This window comes from Natator depressus, chromosome 2 (genome assembly GCF_965152275.1).
Source record: "Natator depressus isolate rNatDep1 chromosome 2, rNatDep2.hap1, whole genome shotgun sequence".
NCBI lineage: Eukaryota > Metazoa > Chordata > Testudines > Cheloniidae > Natator > Natator depressus.
The window spans coordinates 77,895,689-77,917,920 of NC_134235.1; the positions used below are offsets into that span (position 1 = coordinate 77,895,689).

Genomic DNA, 22,232 nt, shown 5'->3' on the forward strand with positions numbered 1-22,232 from the left:
AGGCTGAGAGCTCTGGGTAGGAATGTACCATAATCGCTCAAAGGGGGGGAACGGAATGTGTAACGAAGAGGACGCGTTTAAAGCAGCCAAGAGGGCGCTCCCTGTCAGTGGAGCCGCTTCTCGCTAAGCGGAGCGATGGGGTCCCAGTGTTGCTGGGGCTGCCACCCGCGGTCGGAGGAAGGGGGGACAGTGGCAGGGAGGCTTATCTCCCCCTCTTCGCGACCGGGATGGGATGGCCCCACGAGCCGTCACGCCCCGTCCCCCTCGCGGTGGTGGATGTTCTTCTCGGATCGCTGCCTCCTCCCGCCGAGGCTTCGTCCGCGGCCAGGGCTCTGGAGCCTCCTACGCGCAGGGACCCGACATGTCGGTGGCATTCGCGGCCCCGAGGCAGCGGGGGAAGGGCGAGATCACGCCGGCCGCCATCCAGAAGGTGAGGGAGGGGCCAGGCCCGACTCGGGGCTGCTTCCGGCCCGGCCGGGGGGCGGCGACTGGCGGGGGCTGGGGAGGCGCTGGGCTTGCGGGCAGAGGGTAAAGGGCAAGGCTGTGGCGCTGGGGGCGAGAGTGTGTGGGGGTGGGGGGGACTGTGGAGGGGCCCGTGGGGGGTGGGACTGTGGAGGGGCTGGGGGTGCAGGAGTGGGGGGTGGAAGTACCTTTCCCAGATGTGAAAAAGAGCTCTCTATGCCTTGAAAGCTTGTCTCTCTCACCAGCAGAAGTTGGTCCAATAAAATATATCCCGTTCTCTCTCCCGCGCCCCCCCCCCCCCCCAATACCACGTTTCTCTAATTTGGGTAATATGTCAGACAGTTAACTCTATACATGAGACGTATTCATTAGTTAATTGTCATACTTTACCTTTTTGGATAAGTAATCTTTTATAACTTTGGTCTTTGTCAAGTGTTTATTGATGAGATAAGTCAAAACTGCAGCTTCTAAATTTAGTTTTATTAATTTTTTTAAAAGTCTTGCACATTAATGAAGTGGGATTATGGTTTGAGTAGAGGCTTGGGACTTGGGGTGTTTCTCTAGGACTGTTTTAGGCACTGCCTCTACCTTGGTATGTGCCTGTGTAAGTAAACAAGAGTTGGGGTGGGAAGCAAGATACATATATTTAAGGTTATGGCTGTACTAGCACTTTTGTCGGTAAAACTTTTGTCGATTGGGGTGTAAAAAACCATCATAAGTTTCACCGACAAAAACACTGATGTGGACAGCACTGTGTTGGCAGGAGACACTCTCTTCTCATGCCTACATAGCTACTGCTGCTCGTGGGGGATGGTTTAATTATGCAGTCAGGAGAGAGCTCTCCCATCGGCAGAGCCACTACATGGGAGATATTACAGCGGCGCAGATGGAGCGGTACAGCTGTGTCACTGTAAGATCTGTCGTGTAGACGTGGCCTCAGTATATCTTGTATCTGCAAAATAGTTTGTGTATAAATACAGAATTCTAACACTGGCACAGTTAAGGTTGCACATGCAATTTTAACGGTCATTCCTTGACTTCTGTTTGCTTAATTGTACAAGTTCAATATTCTTTACATAGGAAATGTTTCAAAAATCTATTTTAGGGTCTTATAGAACTACCCATCACTAGTATCTGAGCACCTTTCACATAAAATCGATAATCGCTAAGTCCTTAATGGTCTCAATGGAATCTCTGGCAGTGGCTTTTCTCTGTTTTTGGGGTAAACATCTATTTGCCTATAGATACCTCCAAAATGATGTCTTGGACACCGTAAGAAGTTCACGAGAAACCCATTTTGTGGAAAATTAGGAAGTGTGCCTCTTTCATTTTTGTGACTAAATTTTTTTTTTGTTTGTTTTACTGAAAAGTAAGTTAGCTACACATGTATTCACAAATTGAATACTTCTAAAATGTGATAGAGAAGAGTTGATACAATTTTTCTATACTCACAGAGTGCAATTTGCTAAAAGCTCATACATTAATCAAGTCTAATTTTAAAAGGCAGTGAGGTCTGTTTCAAAGTAATGTTCCATTTTCTGCCCATAGCTATTGATATTCTTTTCAGATCACTAGCATTTCATAGTAGGGGAGGGGAAACTTTTTTGTTTAAGCTATTTAAAACAAATTTCTGTGCAGAGACCAAACTTGGAAAATGAAACTTTTGGAAACTTGTAGGAAATTGTGGCAAGGGAAGAATAGGAGTTAGAAAGAAAATGTTTTTGCAGCGTTAACTATAGCAGTGACTTAAATCCAAAACCCTAAACTAAAAGCCATAAAACAAATAGAGAATTAAAATAGGAGGAGGAGGTAAAAGTTCTACAAATGACGTCTCTTCAAAACAAAATAAGAAAAAATTTTTTAAAAAGCACTTTTTCGATGTGGATGGCAGAGATTGGTCTCGCTTTTAGTTCACTTACATCAAAAGGTTATGAAACTTATTCCTGACTTCTGTTTTATTATTTCAGATGTTGGATGAAAATAACCATCTTATTCAGTGTATAATGGACTATCAGAACAAAGGAAAGACCTCAGAATGCTCACAGTAAGATTTTAATCTAAATGTATTTTATACCTGGTGATATCAGTAATTTAACTGGAAACCGAAACTGTTTAGATCGGCTCACTAGAGAATTGTGCTAACGAACATACAAAAACACTGCTAATAATAGTGCACCTTTGACTTTAAAGGAGTATATGAACATCATTAAAATTTCCTTCTCTAGAAATATTGAAAGGCTGGTTCTAATTTATTAGTATACACTCGCAGTAATATAGGGTAAAAATTAAGGGATTTAATATTAAAAATGTATAGACTTTTCTGTTGTGTGTCAGTGCTTTGATTACTTTGGGGAGGAGTTAGATTACATGCTTCAAGCCTTCCTTAGTAATTCAGAGTAGTAGGGAGAGGAGCTGACACTACTTCGAAGGCTCTGTTTGCGGACATATCCAAGAACTTCGTACTCCTCCACCTATCCCAAATCTCTTCTGAAAGGCCATGTATCATGACAAGCCTGATGTTTGGTGAGGAAGAGTTGGATGCATCATCCTCTAGAGTGAGCCAGTGCTGATCTTTCAGTTAGAAGCATTCCAACACAAATCTGAATGCATTAACATACTGGTACTTGCAAGCATGGCTAGGCCATGAGTGAAGGGCATAGTGTGGTCATGATCTGCTTCCTGCGAGTAGGCCAGCTCCCTTTCCTGTCTGGGTTGTTTCACATCCCCAGGTGAGCACCTTCCCAAAAAAGGATTATGCCTGTACCTCTACATGTAAACTTTAAGTGTGAAATTTACTTCTGATTTTCACTCTGTCTTCTTGACTACTGGGGAAACACTCTGTACAAAGCCTTCTGTGCTCTGTGTCACAATGGGGCCAAATTCTGTCTCAATGTTAATTTATTGTATCACCATTAAATACACTTCATTCTTATTCCTCTTGAACAATGAATTCTGCAGCAAAATGCTGAATTCTGTGGTATCTTGGAAAATTGCCAAATTCCAGGTTCTTTTAGCCATGGGATCCTGAGTGAGATGACTGAGGTTGTCCACCCCTACGAGCCAGGTTTGAGGTTTTTTTGCAGACTCCAGTAGATATTGGCTTATAACCTTGAAAGCATGACCAGATTATTTTTGCAACCAAGATTAGAAACGTAATTTTCCTTTAAGAAAAGGAAGTTAAGATACTAGAGCACTATTCTGCAGCAAGGATTGAATTCTGTGGTAAATTTTGCAATTGTGGAATACATGGGGCCCTGATTATATGCTGCTTATTCTGATTATATGATTGCTATATAGGTATGATCTTTTGCCGCTGGGTGCATGAGAAGGAGAGAGAAATGAGCTGTCTGTCACTAATACCTGCTTCAGGCAGCATCAAATAGTCATGTAGGGCTCATACACAACACATTTCCTAGGTCACTCAACTGGAGCAGGACATGAAACAGACAAGAACAGGGTCACTCTGTTGCTGCTTCTGTCATAGTTACTAGGAGAATGTGCCTGAGTGGTTCCAGTACTTTTGCAAGGGAATTGCCAAAACATGGCGGGAAGGAAAATGTGGACAGTTTGGGATTGCTATAACTATCCCCATAATTTCTTGATGTACTGAAATCAGAGTTCACTGTGCCTATGTATATAAATTAAAAGGAGGTGAATTTAAATATTATTGTGTCCTTAGCTTTTTTTTGGACATGTCTTGCTCTGTTCATTTTGATAGGTATCAGCAGATGTTGCATACAAACTTGGTCTACCTAGCCACTATAGCAGACTCCAATCAAAACATGCAGTCTCTACTACCAGCAGTAAGTACCTTTGTAAAATACTATAAACTGAGGCAGTTGTTTTCATGTGGGCTCTTGATACTGTGAGAAGGTAATTGGAGATGGCCCAAAGATTTGAACAGTTGAGTTCAGTTCCCCCGGCTGGGAAAAGTAAAGTTTTTTCACATAGCTGCTTGGGACCAGTACCTAACGCTGCTGGAGTCCCTTTGCTCACACATGTTATGCTAGCTAAAGAAAGATTGGTGTTGTGATAAAAATAGCACCCAGATGCCCCTTGTGTAACTCAGTGGAAAGCCCCTGTATCTCCTCAAGTCAGGATTCCTGAAGTAGGAGAGTAGTTATCCAGCTAGTGTAGCTGGTTCTTACACCAGTGGTCCTCCCACCCTCCAGCCTTTTTTTGTGGAGGTGGGGGAATGTTCATTTCTAGAGTGTGTTGCTCTCTGCAGTCTCGGCTGTTGTAAGTTAAGTCAGCCCCCAGCTGGCTCTATCCTACTCCAGGACTGAAGCTGGGGCAGACTGGCTACCTGATTCCTTTTTGGGCCAGTATGTGATTATGTAACTAGACCATATCATGGCAACACACAGGAGTCAACGAAGATTGCATAGGCTACTTTACCTTCACCATTTCCTGGATGTTCAGTGCTTCAGTTTCTAACTCTGTTAATTGAACATCATTTTTATATTGTTTTAACTCCTGTGAGTATATACACTTGCAACTTTTTTCAGTTGAAGTGTTAACTCTTCCTGTCTGCTCTTCAGTCTAGCCATGATTAACTGACCTGACTTCTGCCATAGTAAGGGAAAGGAAGGAGAATGAAGAATGTTGATGATGATAATATAGTAGCCTGCTACCTCTTAACTTTCCATGCCAGGCTTCCACATAACATAGCCCCAATCAAAAAGTCTTATTAAGTCATTGTGAAGAACTGCAGGGGGTTCACTGCATTTCTGGTAATGTAACTCTTTGAAATTAATATACAGTTGAAGCTTTTTCCAGTATGTTTTGTTTCACTTCTGTAACACAAAGGTAAACACACATCCCTTGCCAGATACAGTTTTAGTTGGTGAAAATATATAAACTATTATTTCTTCAGGCTCTGGAGAAGTGTGCTCCTGTAGAGAAGCATCCCTACAATTGAGTACCTAAAGGGTTGAGTTGTGTTCAACTCAAACCAGTGCCTCTCTAGGCTTTTTTCGTAAAGCTACCCTTGTAATATCCTATTGGAAAGGTAAAATTTTAGCCTGACTAGAGCCACTCTAATTATGAGGTCTGTGTGTAGGAGGAGACTAATGCATTAACCCCCTTTATTTCTGGAGACCTATTGTAGATTGGTAACTTGGTTCTGGTCACAAGTGGAAATGAGTTTGACCTAATCCTGGTCCCTAGTGGACACTTCCCTGTTTGCACAACTGGATGTGGTGGTGTGCACTCAAGAAAGAGGACTGAGATAAGAGGGGGTTTGCAGGTCAGGACTGAGGTTCATTTCTAATGATGTGTGAGGAAGCTTCCACAATGTGAAAATTTTTAGCTAATGTTTTTTTCCTTTTATGACTGCTACACTTAGGGGGGAAAAAAACAACTTCTTGGTTGCCATTTTTAAAAAACTGATCTATATTTAATTTGATTCTGTAAAAACAAATGTAAGTTCATTCTCTTATAAGTGGATTTAAGTTTTCAGCCAAATCTTCAAGGGTTTGGTTTGCTGTGTGGTAACTTGACCAGATAATGGAAAAGAGTTCTCAATATTTAAAAATAAAGTTTTTACAAATATGTCTGATGCTGAATAAGGTTGTTGTTTTTAGGACTGATTAATTGCAGTTAACTCACACGATTAACACAATTAATTGCGATTAAAAAAAAATTAATCACAGGTTAATCTCACTGTTAAACAATAGAATACGAATTGAAATTTTATTCAATACTTTTGGATGTTTTTCTATATTTTCAAATATATTGATTTCAATTAAAACACAGAATACAAAGTGTATGCTGCTCACTTTATATTTTTTATTACAAATATTTGCACTGTAAAAGTGATAAACAAAAGAAACAGTATTTTTCAATTCACCTCGTACAAGTACTGCAGTACAATCTCTTTATCGTGAAAGTGCAACTTACAAGTATGGATTTTTTTGTTGTTACATAACTGCACTTAAAAACAAAACAATGCAAAACTTTAGAGCCTACAAGTCCACTCAGTCCTACTTCTCGTTCAGCCAATCGCTAAGACAAACAAGTTTGTTACAGGAGATAATGCTGCCCACTTGTTATTTACAATGTCACCAGAAAGTGAGAACAGGCATTTGTATGGCACTTTTGTAGCCGGCATTGCAAGGTATTTACATACCAGATATGCTAAACATTCGTATGCCTCTTCATGCTTTGGCCACCATTCCAGAGACATGCTTCCATGCTGATGATGCTCATTAAAAAATAATGCATTAATTAAATTTGTGACTGAACTCCTTGGGGGAGAGTTATGTCTCCGACTCTATTTTACCTGCATTCTGCCATATATTTCATGTTATAGTAGTCTCAGATGATGACTCAGCGCATGTGGTTCATTTTAAGAACATTTTTGCTGCAGATCTGACAAAACACAAAGAAGATACCAATGTGAGATTTTTAAAGATAGCTACAGCACTCGACCCAAGGTTTAAGAATCTGAAGTGCCTTCCAAAATCTGAGAGGGACGAGGTGTGGTGCATGCTTTCAGATGTCTTAAAAGAGCATCTTAAAAGATGCGGAAACTACAGAACCTGAACCACCAAAAAAAGAAAATCAGCCTTCTGCTGGTGGCATCTGACTCAGGTGATGAAAACGAACATGCGTCGGTCTGCACTGCTTTGGATTGTTATCAAGCAGAATCCATCATCAGCATGGACACATGTTTTCTGGAATGGTGGTTGAAGCATGAAGGGACATATGAATTTTAGCGCATATGGCATGTAAATATCTTGTGACGCCAGCTACAACAGTGCTATGCAAATACTTGTTCTCACATTCAGGTGACATTGCGAACAAGAAGCAGGCAGCATTACCTCCTGCAAATGTAAACAAACTTGACTGGACGAACAAGAAATAGGACTGAGTGGACTTGCAGGCTCTAAAGTTTTAAATTGTTTTATTTTTGAATGGTTATTTTTTGTACATAATTCTACATTTGTAAGTTCAACTTTCATGATAAAGAGATTGCACTACAGTACTTGTATTAGGTGAATTGAAAAATACTATTTTGTTTTTTACAGTGCAAAGATTTGTAATCCGAAAATAAGTCTAAAAGTGACAGTGTACACTTTGTATTCTGTTATAATTGAAATCAGTATATTTGAAAATGTGGAAAATATCCAAAAATAGTTAAATGGTATTCCATTATTGTTTAACAGTGCGATTAATCACGATTAACTTTTTTAATTGCTTGAGAGCCCTGGTTGGTTTTTTTAATTTTTAAGAACTAAATAGTCCAAAATTGAAAAGGGGAGGCAATAACTTTAGCCAGAAAAGCTGGGAAGGCTTTCAAAGAATCAAGCAGCTGTAGTTTGACACGAGACATGTATTTGACTTTTTTATTTATTTATTTTTTTTAAATTTCTTCTTGGTCTCCCATCCAGGAACAGACTATGGTGTGGGTGTGGATCTACCACGTTTATCTCTTAGGAGTGTGTGGTGAAGGAGTGGTGCTCCTGGAATGGGGGAGGAACTTCTACTAAGGGGAGCAAAGGGGGTGAAGTAACACTTTTGCTGGCTGTGGATCAGGAGGTGCAGATACAGTGGTCAGGGGAAGTGGTGATGACCTATCAAGGCCCCTAGCATCTTTGCAAACATCATAAAATGCTGAATTATTAAATGACAATGATATCAGTGGCATGAAACGTCCATTGCTCACAACAGCAAGGCAGAAGTAGGAAAGGAAACCCCTCATGTGGAACCCACTCTTCTCTCCCCCCGCCCCAGCCCCTTGATCTGATGGAGGAAGGAGTAGCAATGCTTCTAAGTGTAGGGCCACTCTTGGATATCCCTTCCACTTGACTTTGGGGTCATCAAGCATGGTACAATTGACCTCTGGACTCTGCTGCCTTTCGCCTGGACACTTAAAGGGATCCTCCTCTATTTCCTGGACAGTGGTGGACAGTAATATGGCTGTGTAGTCCAGCACCACATGGGGTGTGTGAGGCATGTGTAAAGAGTGGGATGGGGTCTTACATTGGAATGTGGATCTATGAACAGAGGCCCAAGATTGCGATTTCCTTCCCAAGATAGGAAGAAGGGCAGTTGGAAAGCTGAGTGACAAGCAATGGTGAGCTAACCCAGCTTGGCTGTAGGAGATGAGTGAGTGGAGGACAGAGAGATACTGAAACGATCCCTAGCTGCATCTCTTAAAAACCTAATAAGAGTGAGAGCATTGGTCACCAACCAGTCAATCGTGATCGACTGGTTGATCCTAGAAGATCTCCCAGTTGATTGCGATCTCTGGTGGTGCTAAGATAGATTTCCTGCCTACCCCGGCCCCACACTGCTCCCAGAAGCTGACAGCGTGGCCCTGGGTCAGGAGTCTCCCTCTGTATGCTGCCCCTGCCTGCAAGCACTGCCCCCATAGCTCCCATTGGCCAGGAGAGCTGCAGGGGCGGTGCTTGCAGAGAGGGACAGTGTGCAGAGCAACATACCCCCTGCGCAGGGGCACACTGGCCCCTTCCAGTAGCGGTGTGGGGCCAGGGTATGCAGGGAGCCTGCCTTAGCCTCGCTGTGCCCGCCGCCGACCGGGAGCCACCAGAGGTAAGTGCTGCTCAGTGGGAGGCTGCTCCCCAGCCCTGAGCCCCCTCCCAGAGCCAACACCCCATATCCCCTCCTGCACCCCAACACTCTGCTCCACCCAAACTCCCCCCAGAGCAGAGCTTGCACCCCTCACCTGCACCCCTGCCCGAGGCTCAGCCCAGAGCCCACTCCTAGACTGCAAACCTCTCAGCCCCAGCCCAGAGCCTGCACCCCTTCCCAACTCACTACCCCAGTCCAGTGAAAGTGAGTGAGGGTGGGAGAGAACAAGCAACAGAGCGGGAGGGTGGGAATGGAGTAAGTGCGGTGGGGCTTTGGGGAATTAGTGGGGCCTTGGGGAAGGGGTGGGGTAGATCCTGGGTTGCCCTTAGATTCAAAAAGTGATCTTGGGCGTAAAAAGGTTGGAGACCACTGGGGTAGAGAGTTTACAAAAAAACAAACTTCTTGTCTTTGTCAAAATCTGACTGGTCAGCTCCTTGAAAAAAATTAAATGGAACTCTTCTTCTGCTCTTCTTTTTTCTCAAACATTTAGGTGCAGCCCTTTCCCTAATTGTTTGTAGACAATCTGGAAAGTAGAACACAGAGCCAGAGTTCCTAGCACACGTAGTCATTGCCCCTTTCCTCTTCTATTCAGGGAATTTCACTTCATTGCATACTTACCAAAGCAACGTGCACCTGCCCAGTTTTAAAACTGCCATAACATCAGTCCCTTTAATGAAGTAGAAGATAAACTATATATTCTGCATTTGGAGTGACACTTTTCCTCAAATAGAAGGTATTTGAATTTCTAAAGTGGCAAGAAAAACCTTGAAACTAACTAAAATCCATTTATCTTCCTCATCCCATATCACATGGTGGAAAGAGCTTTAATAAAACACTAAGAAAAAGGTGTGTGTTGTGGAAGCATGAGAAACTTGACTCCTGAAGCTAACGCATTTTTGGAGGATGTGATGTGTAATCATTTCATGCATGAAACTTAGTCAAATATGGAATTCTGCTTATAAATGAACAGCAGTACAGGATCACTGCTGTTATATAAGTGCAAAAGGCTTTTTGAATGTAGAGTGGGGGTTTTCTTTTTCCAAAAATCTAGACCGCAACAGCAGTCACTGAAATACCAGTTGCTTCTAACATAACTTCTTCAAGAAGAGAAACTACTAAGGCTACAAATAGCACCTCTATAAACTGTTATAAGTTTCTCAGCTCAAATTAATGATTGTTATATTGGATAAAAAGCTGTGGCAGTCAGATATGTATGTAGTCCTTTCATAGGCAAGAATGCTTTGGTTCTAAAAGCTAGTGTTAATATAATGCAATCTTATATTCATATAGTTCCTCTTCAGGCAGAAGGATCTCAGGCATCTCTAGGAGGTGCTTCATCTGAAATTTAAATATACCAACTTTTTGCATAGAATGTATCCATACATAGCAGGATTCCAACATTTTAGGACAGAACGGGAAGAATAAAATTCTGCTCACTGAAAATTCTGTATTTAAATTGAATGTGGAAATTGCCTAATTTGCACATACTAGTCAAGTTATAGTTTTAAGACTACTGCTTTATAAAGAGCATGTTAGGATTCTGAAAAGAAGACTACAGTTAGTAAACTATTAGATTCTGATAATTGTATCGAGTTGTAAAGATCTAATCAGTTAAGGAACAAAACCTGAAATATAGTTTTAAAAACGCAACCTTAAATAAGCAATAACCAGATCTGACCCTACCTAGCTAGTAAGGTCTGATAATATTCTAGGTAGTATAGCATGAATTTCATTGGGTTTGTGTCTGTGCTGTGACTAGCAGTCTTGATTGTAAGAGGGTAGATGTTGATATGTATGGTTTAAAAACAGAAATGGATAAGGTATGTTAGCCTCTGCCAAAGCAACACTATACCAGAGGCTATCAGCTTTTTATAAAATACTTTAAGAAGTCATAAAATTCACTGGTTCTACCCCGTTCATTCAGCTTACAAATAGCTGAGAACAAAGGGGGTAATGGTGTGGTTCATGGCTTCTCTCCCTGGGTATTCACTGTTGAGTCAGAAGACAGGCCACAATTTCCAATAGGTGTTTCTATTAACTCTCTCTATCTCTCTGTTACAAAGCTTTTCTAATAGTGGTGTAAATAACCTTTTACACTTTAAAAAAAAATTTACTAGAGGGAATGCAATAACTCAGTATGAAGAATGCTGGATAATAAAATGAAACAAATGATATATAACAGTAGCATTCGTAAAATATAACCTGCACGAAACATGAGTTCGTATTATGAAAAAGTAAGGAAAGGGGTTTCAATGTACCTATGTATTACATTCACCCACCACCATCATAGTATTTGCATCAGTACAAAGTCCAAGGAGCAGTTCTTAAACATAGAAGTACCAATACTGTTAAATGCTTTAAAAACCCACAGTGCCAAGTTTGATGCTGCTATTTAGCAACAGATGGTGTTAAAAAAGGAGAATGGGCAAAATATCAGGATAGCTCCAAACAAAGTAGTGTTCCTGATGTATTCTGAACAAGCAAGTGAGGGAGCAGCCTTGCTCGGAGGATATTTCAGTAATCAAGCCTCATGTTGTATATCTGTTGATGCTGTATAATTATCCATATAATGCTAATTAAGAAATCAGTTAGCTTTCCCTGAGACCTGAGGAAGGATTAAACCATGTATGATGCTCAGATTCTTCACTCAAAGCTCCCAGTGAGCAGGGAAACTTAGGGGTAAGCCTCTTTATACAGACTATCTCTTCTTAGCAGTCAGATTTATCTTGATAAGGTAGAGGATGATAATTCTGGCACATTCAAGGTGCTGCTGTAGTAGTGCAAGCATTTTGTAAGAACAGAGACTGAATTTGAATTCCCCATGTGTTTAGAAGGGATCTCATCAAGAGCATTTATATTTATTTTGCACAGCATGATAGCCAGGATCTCTCCAGGTGGATTACCACATTTCAAGCCTTTTGTTTATGACACACAATTGCTCGTTGTTACATACTGACTAGTGTCTAGATACGACTGGAACTGCTAGCTATATCCTTTAATCATCAGAGGAGCAGCAGCCTATGGTCCAATTGTATTACCTCCTGGTGAGGGACCAGTGTGTTTGCAGTGGCTAGCTGAGCCTGGTCTAAAAGCAGCAGGAGATAACCTTTAGTAATTTTTCCATATATTTCATGTTTCTGATGCTGTATGACTTATTTACACTCTTTGTAGGGTCAAAAACTATAGTTAAATATGACTTCATATTTAAATGTATGATTTGGGTACGTTTTCCAAAAGAGCACTAGTCCATTACAAACAGATGGTCAGATTCCTTTGGCTGAGTGCGGAGGGAGAATTCTTCAGCTGTTAATCCCAGCAAACAGCAAAACTTCTGTCATGTCAAGACAAAAAATGAATCTATGAGCAGTAAAAGACTTTTGAAAGACTTTAAAAAACAAAAACAGGAAACCTCTAGGCAACATTAAAGATTCCTATAAACTAGTGGTCACCAACCGGTAGACTGAGATCGTCACATGCTCCACAGTCAACCAGTCAATCGCGTAGAGTTGCTAACCCTCCTGCAGTCAAACTGGGAGATCGGCTGTTAACAGTGTGGCGGCACAGCAGGGCTAAGGCAGGCTCCCTGCCTGCCCCGGCCCCGCGCCGCTCCTGGAAGTGGCTGGCATGTCCCCCTGTGGCTCGGGGGGAGAAGGGGGCAGGGACAGGGTATCTCTGTGTGCTGCCCTTGCCTTCAGGCACTACCTTCACAGCTCCCATTGGCCGAAAATAGGGAACCTCGGCCAATGGAGCTGCAGGGACGGTGCCTGCAGATGGGAGCAGCACGCGGAGCCACCTGCCCCTCACTCCCCCAGGAGCCGCTGCTGGACGTACTGGATGCTTCCGGGAGCAGCGCGGGGCCCGGGCAGGCAGGGAGCTACCTTAGCCCCACTGTGTCACCGCCCGGGAGGTGCATGAGGTAAGCGGTGCCAACCCAGAACCCGTACCCTGAACCCTCCTGCACCGCAACCCCCGTCCCAGCCCTGAGCCCCCTCTCAGAGCCTCCACCCTAACCCCCTCCCCAGTCCTGAGCCCCCTCCTGCACCCAAACTCCCTCCCAGAGCCTGCACCCTGAACCCCTCAGCCCCATCCCAGAGTCCGCACCCCAACCCCCTGCACCAGAATGGTGAAAGTGAGTGAGGGTGGGGGAGAGCAAGTGACGGAGGGAGAGGGATGGAGGGAGCAAAGCAGAGCCTGAGAATGGGTGGGACAAGGGTGTTTGGGTTTGTGTGATTATGGTTATTTCTACATTTTCTTTGAGGTAGATCCTGGGTTGCACTTAAATTCAAAAAGTGATCTTATTCTTAAAGTTGGAGACCACTGCTGTAAACTGAGTTTAGTGGGCCCCTCATTTTACCATTTGGTGCCTGGTTATCTTCTGTGCTATACCAGTTTTATGCTGGTATATCTCTTTTGGTACTAGTGTAGTTACACTGGTATAAAGTGGAGAATTGGGCCTGCTGTGTTTCTAAAAACTCAAACCTTCATCATCCAGCCTATGAGTTAGCTCAGGAGTACCGTGGACTCCCAGTATTCACCAGTTTGTCCATTCTGCTTTAGAGAGCCTTGTTTTGTCTAATCACTAAGATTCTAAACCACTCTCTTAAATCTTGTCTTCATGCTCTGGCCTATGTGATGTAAAATTCTTCATTAGTAATCATGGAGTACTGCACAATACCATCAAAACATTTCTATAATAAATCTATTTCTGCGGCTATCTTAGACCTTATCTACGCTATAAGAGGTGTGCCAGTATATCTACACAAGCAAACCCTCCCAGGGGAGTAGCATCATATACACTAGTGAAAGAACATTTTTTGTTATAGCTTATGCCAGTTCCCTGAAAGAAATGAGTTGTACTGGCTCAACAGCTTCTTTGCTGGTATAACTGCCTCTACAGTAGGGCTTTTAGTGGCAAAGCTGCTTTGGTTAGGGATGGGATTTGATTTTTTTTTTGAACACCCACATGCTTTCCCCCCAAACAACTGACCGTCACCCCCATGCCAACAAACCATGCATAGACCAGGCCTTAACCTGAGCAATAGTCTCCTTGATACCCCAAGAAGAAGGAACTACACAGTTGGAGAGCAGAAGGTACCTGTTCTAAGGTTACATGTGTCTTGAAGAAAGCCTTTTTAAAAACAGGTTTATTCTAGGTGGACAAGACCAGTTTTTTAAAAAGAAAGTGATCCACCCATTTTTCACAGTACCCCATATACCCATCCAGCTCTGAATCTCAAGTGTGCCCTAAGTTCACTTATTGTCTGTAGCAATAGAATTGTCTTAAAGGAAGTTTAAATATCCTGTATACCTTTTATTCATAACAGTTGCATCTAACAGCAGATTAGCGCTTAAAATATAACCATAAACCAGTTGTTATCCTGATTTCATATTGTTTTTTACAGCAGAACTGGTTGCGCTACAAACATTAAAAGTATTCTAATACAGTTCTTCTGGTTGGTCAGCTGATTTTAATGATGAAATATTTTACTGTGTACATGTTGAACATTCTATCCAAATATTTAAATCAAAGTTCTCTTTTGATATTAAAAGTATTAATATAAAATCAGGCTGGAAAGTGGTAGTCATTCCTTTGGACTTATTTGCCACTAATATCACATTTCAGTAAGATTATCAGCAGCAGTGTGATGATAAATTACACTTGTAATTAAACTTTATTTTCGCAGCTACATGTGGTCACACATACTTTTTTATATGGAAAAAAAAAATCACATTCTGAAAAAGTGGATGCTGGGTTTTTTTCCTAACACTTCCACTGTTTTTCTTTGAAAGTAGCAGAATAAACATAACTATATTTACATTTTTCACATTTTTGCTTATTCAAATCTCAGAAGTTCAGCCCTTTTGTTAACTTATTTCCCACTCTCACACCTCAGTAAGTGCTCTGCAGATGCCATTGCCACCTATCAATAGAATAGACAGAGGCTGCGATATTGGCAATAGACTGCAGGTTAGGGTAGCTCATAGGATGGCAAATCTTATATTACAGAGAATTGTGCGTCAGAGACCTGAACACACATTATTAAATCCTGATTTAGTTCCATTTCTCTTCTGCCCATAGGAGGGTGGGGGAACATTTGTTTACATTGCATAACAAACAATAATAATAAACCCTAAAATGATTACAGGAAAAACAAGGTTTCCAAAGCATACTTTAAAATATGCTTTTGCATTCCCTACCGATTAGCAGTAAAGTGTTTTAGCAGGATTTAGCAATGCTTACTTCCTCTCCTCCATGTTTTAACACTTCCAGAGTCTCTGCTATACTTAGTCTTATATCTCAGTCCTGTTTAACTTTGTCAGTACTCTGCAAACAAGTATTTTGTCCTTTACTGACAGCAGGAAGGCTATAGTAATTTTGATTGATATGAGTCAGGGTCGTAGCAGAAAATTCCAGACTTGCACTTGTTTGCTGCTTTGCTTCTGTCCTGTATTAAAACCTTGAAGAAAACCTCACTACAACTTTGAAAAGTGCTGCATGACTGTTGGCGTGAGTGCACAGCTCAGAATGAGTTTTGGCTTCCCTAATTTATCATATAATTTAATAGATTCCAGTTTGTAACTGGAAAAAAAAATCAACATGGACTCTAATTCCCTTCTGCATTTAATCCTGAAAAAATCCTTCCATGCCAACCAGCCTTCATCCTTATTCTCTCCAGATCTGATCTTCTACACTAAGACTAAGTATGAGATTGACTGGGCATCCCATAGGTCCAGTCTGCTTTTCAAAGAAAAAATTTAACTTGGAAGATGTTTAAAGTTTTAGCCTTTCAGTAATATGAAGTCAGTTTGTATTTAAGTTCTTTCTGTTTGGTGTTTTAGTGTCTCTTACTCGAAGTGGTCATGATGCTTATAGTTGATCTAATTTATGAAAGAAGTATTGAGGCTATTGATCTAGATTTCATCTGGTTTTAAAAAACAGAACGTTATAGCTTAATATTAAGCAAAAAGGTTTAATACCTAATAGAAGGAAGGAACAGTCAGTTGCACACATACAAAAATAAATGACTTCCTAGGAAGGAGTACTGCAGAAAGAGATCTGGGGGTCATAGTGGATGACAAGCTAAATATGAGTCAATAGTAAACAATGTTGCAACAAGAGCAAACATCATTCTGAGATGTATTAGCAGGAGTATTGGAAGAAAAGAGAAGTAATTCTTCTGCTCTACTCCATGCTGATTACACCTCAGCTGGAGTATTGTGTCCAGTTCTGGGCACCACATTTCAGGAAAGATGTGGAGAAATTGGAGAAATTCCAGAGAAGAGCAAAAAAATGATTAAAGGTCTAGAAAACGTGACCTATGAGGGAAGATTGAAAAAACTGGTTTTGTTTAGTCTGGAGAAGAGAAGACAAAGAGGACACGATAACAGTTTTCAAGTACATAAAGGTTATTACAAGGAGGAGGGAGAAAAATTATTCTCCTTAACTTCTGAGGCTAGGACAAGAAGCTATGGGCTTAAATTGCAGAAAGGGCCACTTAGGTTGGCCATTAGGAAAAAATTCCTAACTGTCAGGGTGGTTATGCACTGGAATAAATTGCCCAGTGATGTTGTGGAATCTCCATCATTGGAGATTTTAAAGAGCAGGTTAGACAAACACCTCTCTCAGGGATGGTCTCTAGATAATACTTAGTTCTGCCATGAATGCAGGGGACTGGACTAGATGATCTTTTGAGGTCCCTTCCAGTCCAACAATTCTATGATTCTATTAATCTGATGGCTGGTTAAATTATTACTGAAGCAGGCTGGAAAGTGATGGGCTACCTGTTGAATAAGGTCCCGCTATTTGTAGTATCACGTATAGGAACGTGGAGTTTGCTATATTAGGTCAAACCAGTAGTCCATCTAATTCAGTATCCTTCCTCTGTTAGTGGCCAGATGCTCCAGAGGAAGGTGCTAGAAACACCATAGTGGATAATTATATATGTAGGGGGAATTTCTTTCTAATCCCCATCAGTTAGTGGTTGACTTATGCCCTGCAGTATGAGGGTTTATATCCCGTCTAATGTAACTGTGTGTTATCATTGTCCATATACATATGTAATTATTTGAATCCTACTTACATCTTGTTCCTAAAACTTTGTCAGTGAATTCCTTGGTCGGTTTGTGTGTTGTATAAAAAGGAATTTCCTCTTATCAGTTATATATTTGTTTCCATTCGGTTTCATTGAAAGTCCCCTTGTTTTTTGCTATGAAAGGGTAAATTGGAGTTCCTAATTTAACTGCTGTATACCATTCATGAGGTTGTATTGCTATCATATCCCCTTGTATTTGTCTCCTTTCAAAAATTAACAGTATTCGTCTTTTCAACGTCTTATATGAAAGACTTTCCAGGTCTCTAATCATCTGATGCCTGTCTCTGAAGTGCTTCTGTTTCTCTCTTATCTTTTTGGGATGGGGTGACCAAAACTGAACATGGTACTGAACTGATCATTTATAAATATAATGGCATTATATTTTCTTATCCCATTCTTCATACACTGAACATTTTCTTTTCTTGTTTTATGATTGCCTCTGCATTTTGAGCTTTTTCAGTGTGCTATCTACAGTGATATCCAGGTCTTTTTTGTTAGTAGTTACAGGAAAGTTAGAACCCTGCAATATTTATGAGTTGCTCAAATCATTCCTTCCAATGTACGTTATCTTATTTTTATCAATATTGAACTTAATCTGCCATCATACTGCTTATTCCTTCCTCACAGTCCTCTCTGGAGTTGAATAATATAAATATTTTGTATCATCTGCAAATTGTCAGCTATGTGCCCACTTTTTCAGTACATTAATAAATATATGAAACACCAGTTCTTCTACAGAACCTTGGTGCATCACATTAGTAGCCTTTTTCCATGTTTAAATTTATTAAATATTTCTGTTCTCTTAACCAACTTCTGATCCATGACAGTATGCACATCAGCACTACTTAGTTTCCTCAGTAGACCCTTATGAGGGACATTGCGAAGACCTTTTGAAATTCTAAATAAGCTGAGTCAGTTAGTTCTCCTTTATTCACTTTTTTTTGTTGACACATTCAGAGATTTCTAATAGATTAGATAGACATGATTTCCCTCTATAGAAGCTGTACTAATTTGTCCTTATCCTGTGTCCATCTCGGTGTTTTATTCGGTTTTTAATTATTTCAGTCAGTTTACCTGATACTATATATAAAGCTCACTGGTCTGTAATTCCTAGATCAGCTACACTGCCTTTTTTTGAGGATAGGCATAACATTTGTTACCCTTCAGTCCTCTGACAGAGTAGTTTACTGTAATGAGAGGTTGCTTATGTTAACAACTTTGACACTTTATTCTTAACTGTCTTCGGAACTGTTGGATGAGTGTCATCTGGTTCTGGTATTGCACTTTAATTTAGCAATTTTTCTCTAGCACCTCCTCCTGGCAACTCAGTTTCTGACAGTACCTTATTGTTTTCTTCTGAAAATAATGGGCCTGAGGTGCATTTTCCCCAGTGTCTTTTGTGATAGAGACTGTTGCAAAGAAATCAGTTTGCAGAGAAGCCATGTCTTTATTTTCCTTAATTGATTCCTTAACTTCCTGGTAACTCTCAGTGGACCCACTAATTCACAGTGGGTCCTGTTTCAAATATAATATACGTTTTTGTGTCCTTGATTATTTGCTCAAATTCTCTCCTAACCATTCTAGTTTATATCTTACATTTTAAGCTGTCTGTGTTTATGATCTTTTCTGTTAGCTTCACTAAAGTAGGATTTCCATTTTCTGAAGTATTGTCCCTGTTTGGCTCAAATAGCCTTGGGAACTGTGTGATTTAGCCATATTTTTTTCCCCCTTGACTTCCTGTCAGTTTTTTTCTTGCTTGGGGGTATGCAAACCTCTTTGGCTATTGTTGTATTTTAGCTTTATTGCAAATACCACCACAAGGATTTCACCACTTCACTCTTAATTACAGCTGAAACTTGATGATCATCTTCATCGTGAAAGTGCTGTGTAAACATTAACCTTTTCTCAATCTTTCTAAATCCAACTGTAAATCATTAGCAAAGTTAATCTTTATCTGGGAAAGTGTTAACAAGAAAAGAAATGACATAGATTGTTAGTTCTTCCCAACTTGTGTGGTTCTTTGGCCTCTGCCCTGAGAGAATTCTGCCTGTATTATGGTATGCCATTGACCTATATTGGTGCTCCACATGTTCCAAAAAAGCAATCCATCTAAAATAAAATGAGAAATAAAATCTTGAGTTTTCTTAGCTTGTGTCTATTTACAAATATTTTTTTGAGCTAATTTGCTCAATTCAAAAAGAGTCCCACAACCCTAGTGAGGAAGGATCAGCCTCTTGAAGTAGAAGGAAGCAAGAGCTGGACCTCCTCCCTCTTCTTTAATAGAGGAGGAAGATCAAGTACGGTAGAACTTCAGCGTTACAAACACCTCGGGAATGGAGATTGTTCATAACTCTGAAATGTTCGTAACTCAGAACAAAACATTATGGTTGTTCTTTCAAAAGTTTACAACTGAAAATTGACTTAATACAGCTTGGAAACTTTACTATGCAGAAGAAAAATGCTGCTTTCCCTTTTGATTTTAATAGTATACATTTAACTGTGCTGTACTTGCTTTTTTTTGTTTCTGCTGCTGCCTGATTGTGTTCTTCCAGTTCCAAATGAGGTGTGTGGTTGACTGGTCAGTTTGTAACTCTAGTATTTGTTACCCTGAGGTTCTGCTGTAGAATGGTAGCTGCCTTCCACTATTTACTCCCTCCATTTCCTGCTGTTTTTGCTGCAGTGAGAGATAAGTTCTTTGTCATGATAGAGGACGGAGAAGGGTTTTAGTAGGGAAGCCATCTCCTTACTGCTTTTTTCTTCCTCTTGCTTACTGGAAGTACATTGGTGCTGGCCACCAAGGGTGTAGAGACAGCTGACCAAAAAGAAGAACTTTAGCAGACTTCCTAAAGAAATTGTCAAGAAACTAAATGTCCTCTCCTCTGAAAAATGAGGGGTGGCTACTTACATCCATTTTTTAAGACAGTGGTCACTTCCAGCTCTATCTTCTTCTGAACCCCCAATGAATAGACATAGTGAAGGGAAGGACAGGGCTGCAGGGGAATTAACCCAAAGGAGGTCACCCATTGGTCATCTTATCTTTTTCTGTAAAAGGGAATCTGGCAAAATAACCACATACCTGTGTCACAGGAGAGGATGCTCCGGAGCATGGTAGCCTGCATGGGGTATCGTGGTGGTTGTCTGAGGAGCCCCAGATGAAAGAATCTTAGCTCTCTCATAGTAGAGAGCATTTTTATCCCACAGAGAGCATTTGGCTGAGGTGTGCAAAGGGGCTAGTATTATCTCCTGAGGGTTGCATGGGACAGTGAAGCTAGCTAGCAGCAGTTTCTGTACCCCCATACATCCTTCTGAGTAGAAATCCAGTGGTAAATTCCTACTCATGTATATTGTTTTTCTTGCTTTCCCTCTTTGAACTCTCAAGGTTATTCAGCTATTTTCCTCACAATTTCATTAGGAAATTTGCCATAAACATCCTTTCTAGGCAGCTGTCTCTGGACCTTTGGAGAGCAGCACTAATGTGCTTCCAGCCTGTAGGGGGTGTTCAGCACAAAATTATGAACCTTCAGAGGGATAGAAAAGAAGGGATCTCAGACCTTCTAACACTCTCAGTTCTCCTCTGTAATAGTGCAGATTTTTGGCATGCTTTCAGCATTTAGGGGTTCTTTCTTTTTGTAACTACTTTTTTACTGGTGCAAAGTCTGTTATCAGCAGTGGATGCACCAGGAACTGTTGGTGAGAGAAGATCATAGAATGTTTATTTTTATACCAAACAAATGTTGCTTTGAAAGAGCAGATATAAAGGGGTGGTTCTTTAAAATGCTCTTTTTGGGGGTGGATGGGTAGGGGGTTAATGTTTTTTGAAGCAATCTTAAATTGTTCTGATATTTTTTTAATGAAGCATTGATTTGTATTTTATTTAATAGCCATGCTGAAAGATGCTGTGTGTCTAATACATTATGCAAAATTAATGTAATACATTATGTAAAATTTTTAATGTTTTACTAAAATTAATATTAAGAGGAGTTAAATGTATCAGAAGAGACAAGAAATGCTTTTCACAGTGCTTTCCTTCATACCCCACTTAACAATATAGGCAACTGTTGTACCATATGTACATATAATATTTTTGTCAGACTAAATGCTTCTCTTGTTTGACTAAACTGTCTCCTTTCAGCCACCCACACAGAATATGCCTATGGGTCCAGGAGGGATGAGTCAGAGTGGCCCTCCCCCACCTCCACGTTCTCACAACATGTCTTCAGATGGTATGGTAGGTGGGGGCCCTCCTGCACCACACATGCAGAGCCAGATGAACGGCCAGATGCCTGGTAAGTTTTTCTCCTCTAAGACATTAACACCAGTGTTGCTTAGCAACTGAAACGACATGGGGGCTCAAGGGATACTAGATTGTTGATGACAAAACTGCTTTGAATGCCCCCGAGTACAAGCTCTCTTAGAGTTTGTTAGCTACAGAGCTACGTGACCTGTATTGAGTGTTTATCAGGCTGCCCTTGGGCTTTGATGTAGCTGACATACAGCATTCCTCTGATGAACAGAACTGGCTAAATTTAGTCTGTCTGAAACCATGCCCTACAGTTGGCTTTAGAAGGCTTATTGGGGAAAGGTATTGGCCTGTGGCTGAAGAAATACAAATCCTTCCATAAAGGAGAGACTCTAAAATCATCACAGCTAAATAACGAGAGAGTAATAAAGTAAATATAACTTAGAGAGAATGCTTCAGACTGGGGTAAGCTTTACAAATAGAGCACTTTATAGAAAATAATCTAATTTCCACTAATTTTCTGTATTCCATTTATTATTGAAGACACTGAATATTAAGGAACTTGTGAAGAAATTCCTTGAAGATTATTGTTTCAGATGTGAATTTAAAGTCATTTAATTGCAAAAAAAACCCCAAACAAACAAAAAGTCTGTACTCGAGAAGTAGAAAAACAAAGGAATGAAATAAGATGGTAAAATTCCACACTGCCCCGGTCCTGGCTAAAGAGATAAGTGCTCCTGTTAGCAGTGAGATCAGAATGGAGAGAGTTGTGGAAAAGCTTACTTCTTAATAGGGAATCAGCTTCCCAGAATTTAGTCTCATAAAGTCTTAGTGCCTATTTC

General features: G+C 40.7%; 1 protein-coding gene across 4 annotated transcripts in view; it reads left to right on the forward strand.

Annotated features, from left to right (window-relative positions):
* The first annotated feature begins 228 nt into the window (after positions 1-228).
* The window catches only part of SS18 (SS18 subunit of BAF chromatin remodeling complex), a 60,655-nt gene continuing 38,651 nt past the window's right edge, over positions 229-22,232 (forward strand). For 2 of the 4 annotated variants that reach the window (XM_074944472.1, XM_074944474.1), the window contains exons 1-4: positions 230-430; positions 2,430-2,506; positions 4,181-4,265; positions 21,283-21,436. In XM_074944472.1, coding sequence (XP_074800573.1) covers positions 233-430; positions 2,430-2,506; positions 4,181-4,265; positions 21,283-21,436 — 514 coding nt within the window. In that variant the 5' untranslated portion in view covers positions 230-232. Of the gene's footprint in view, positions 431-2,429; positions 2,507-4,180; positions 4,266-21,282; positions 21,437-22,232 lie in introns of all 4 variants that reach the window. The other 2 variants (XM_074944473.1, XM_074944471.1) reach the window with 2 other exon arrangements.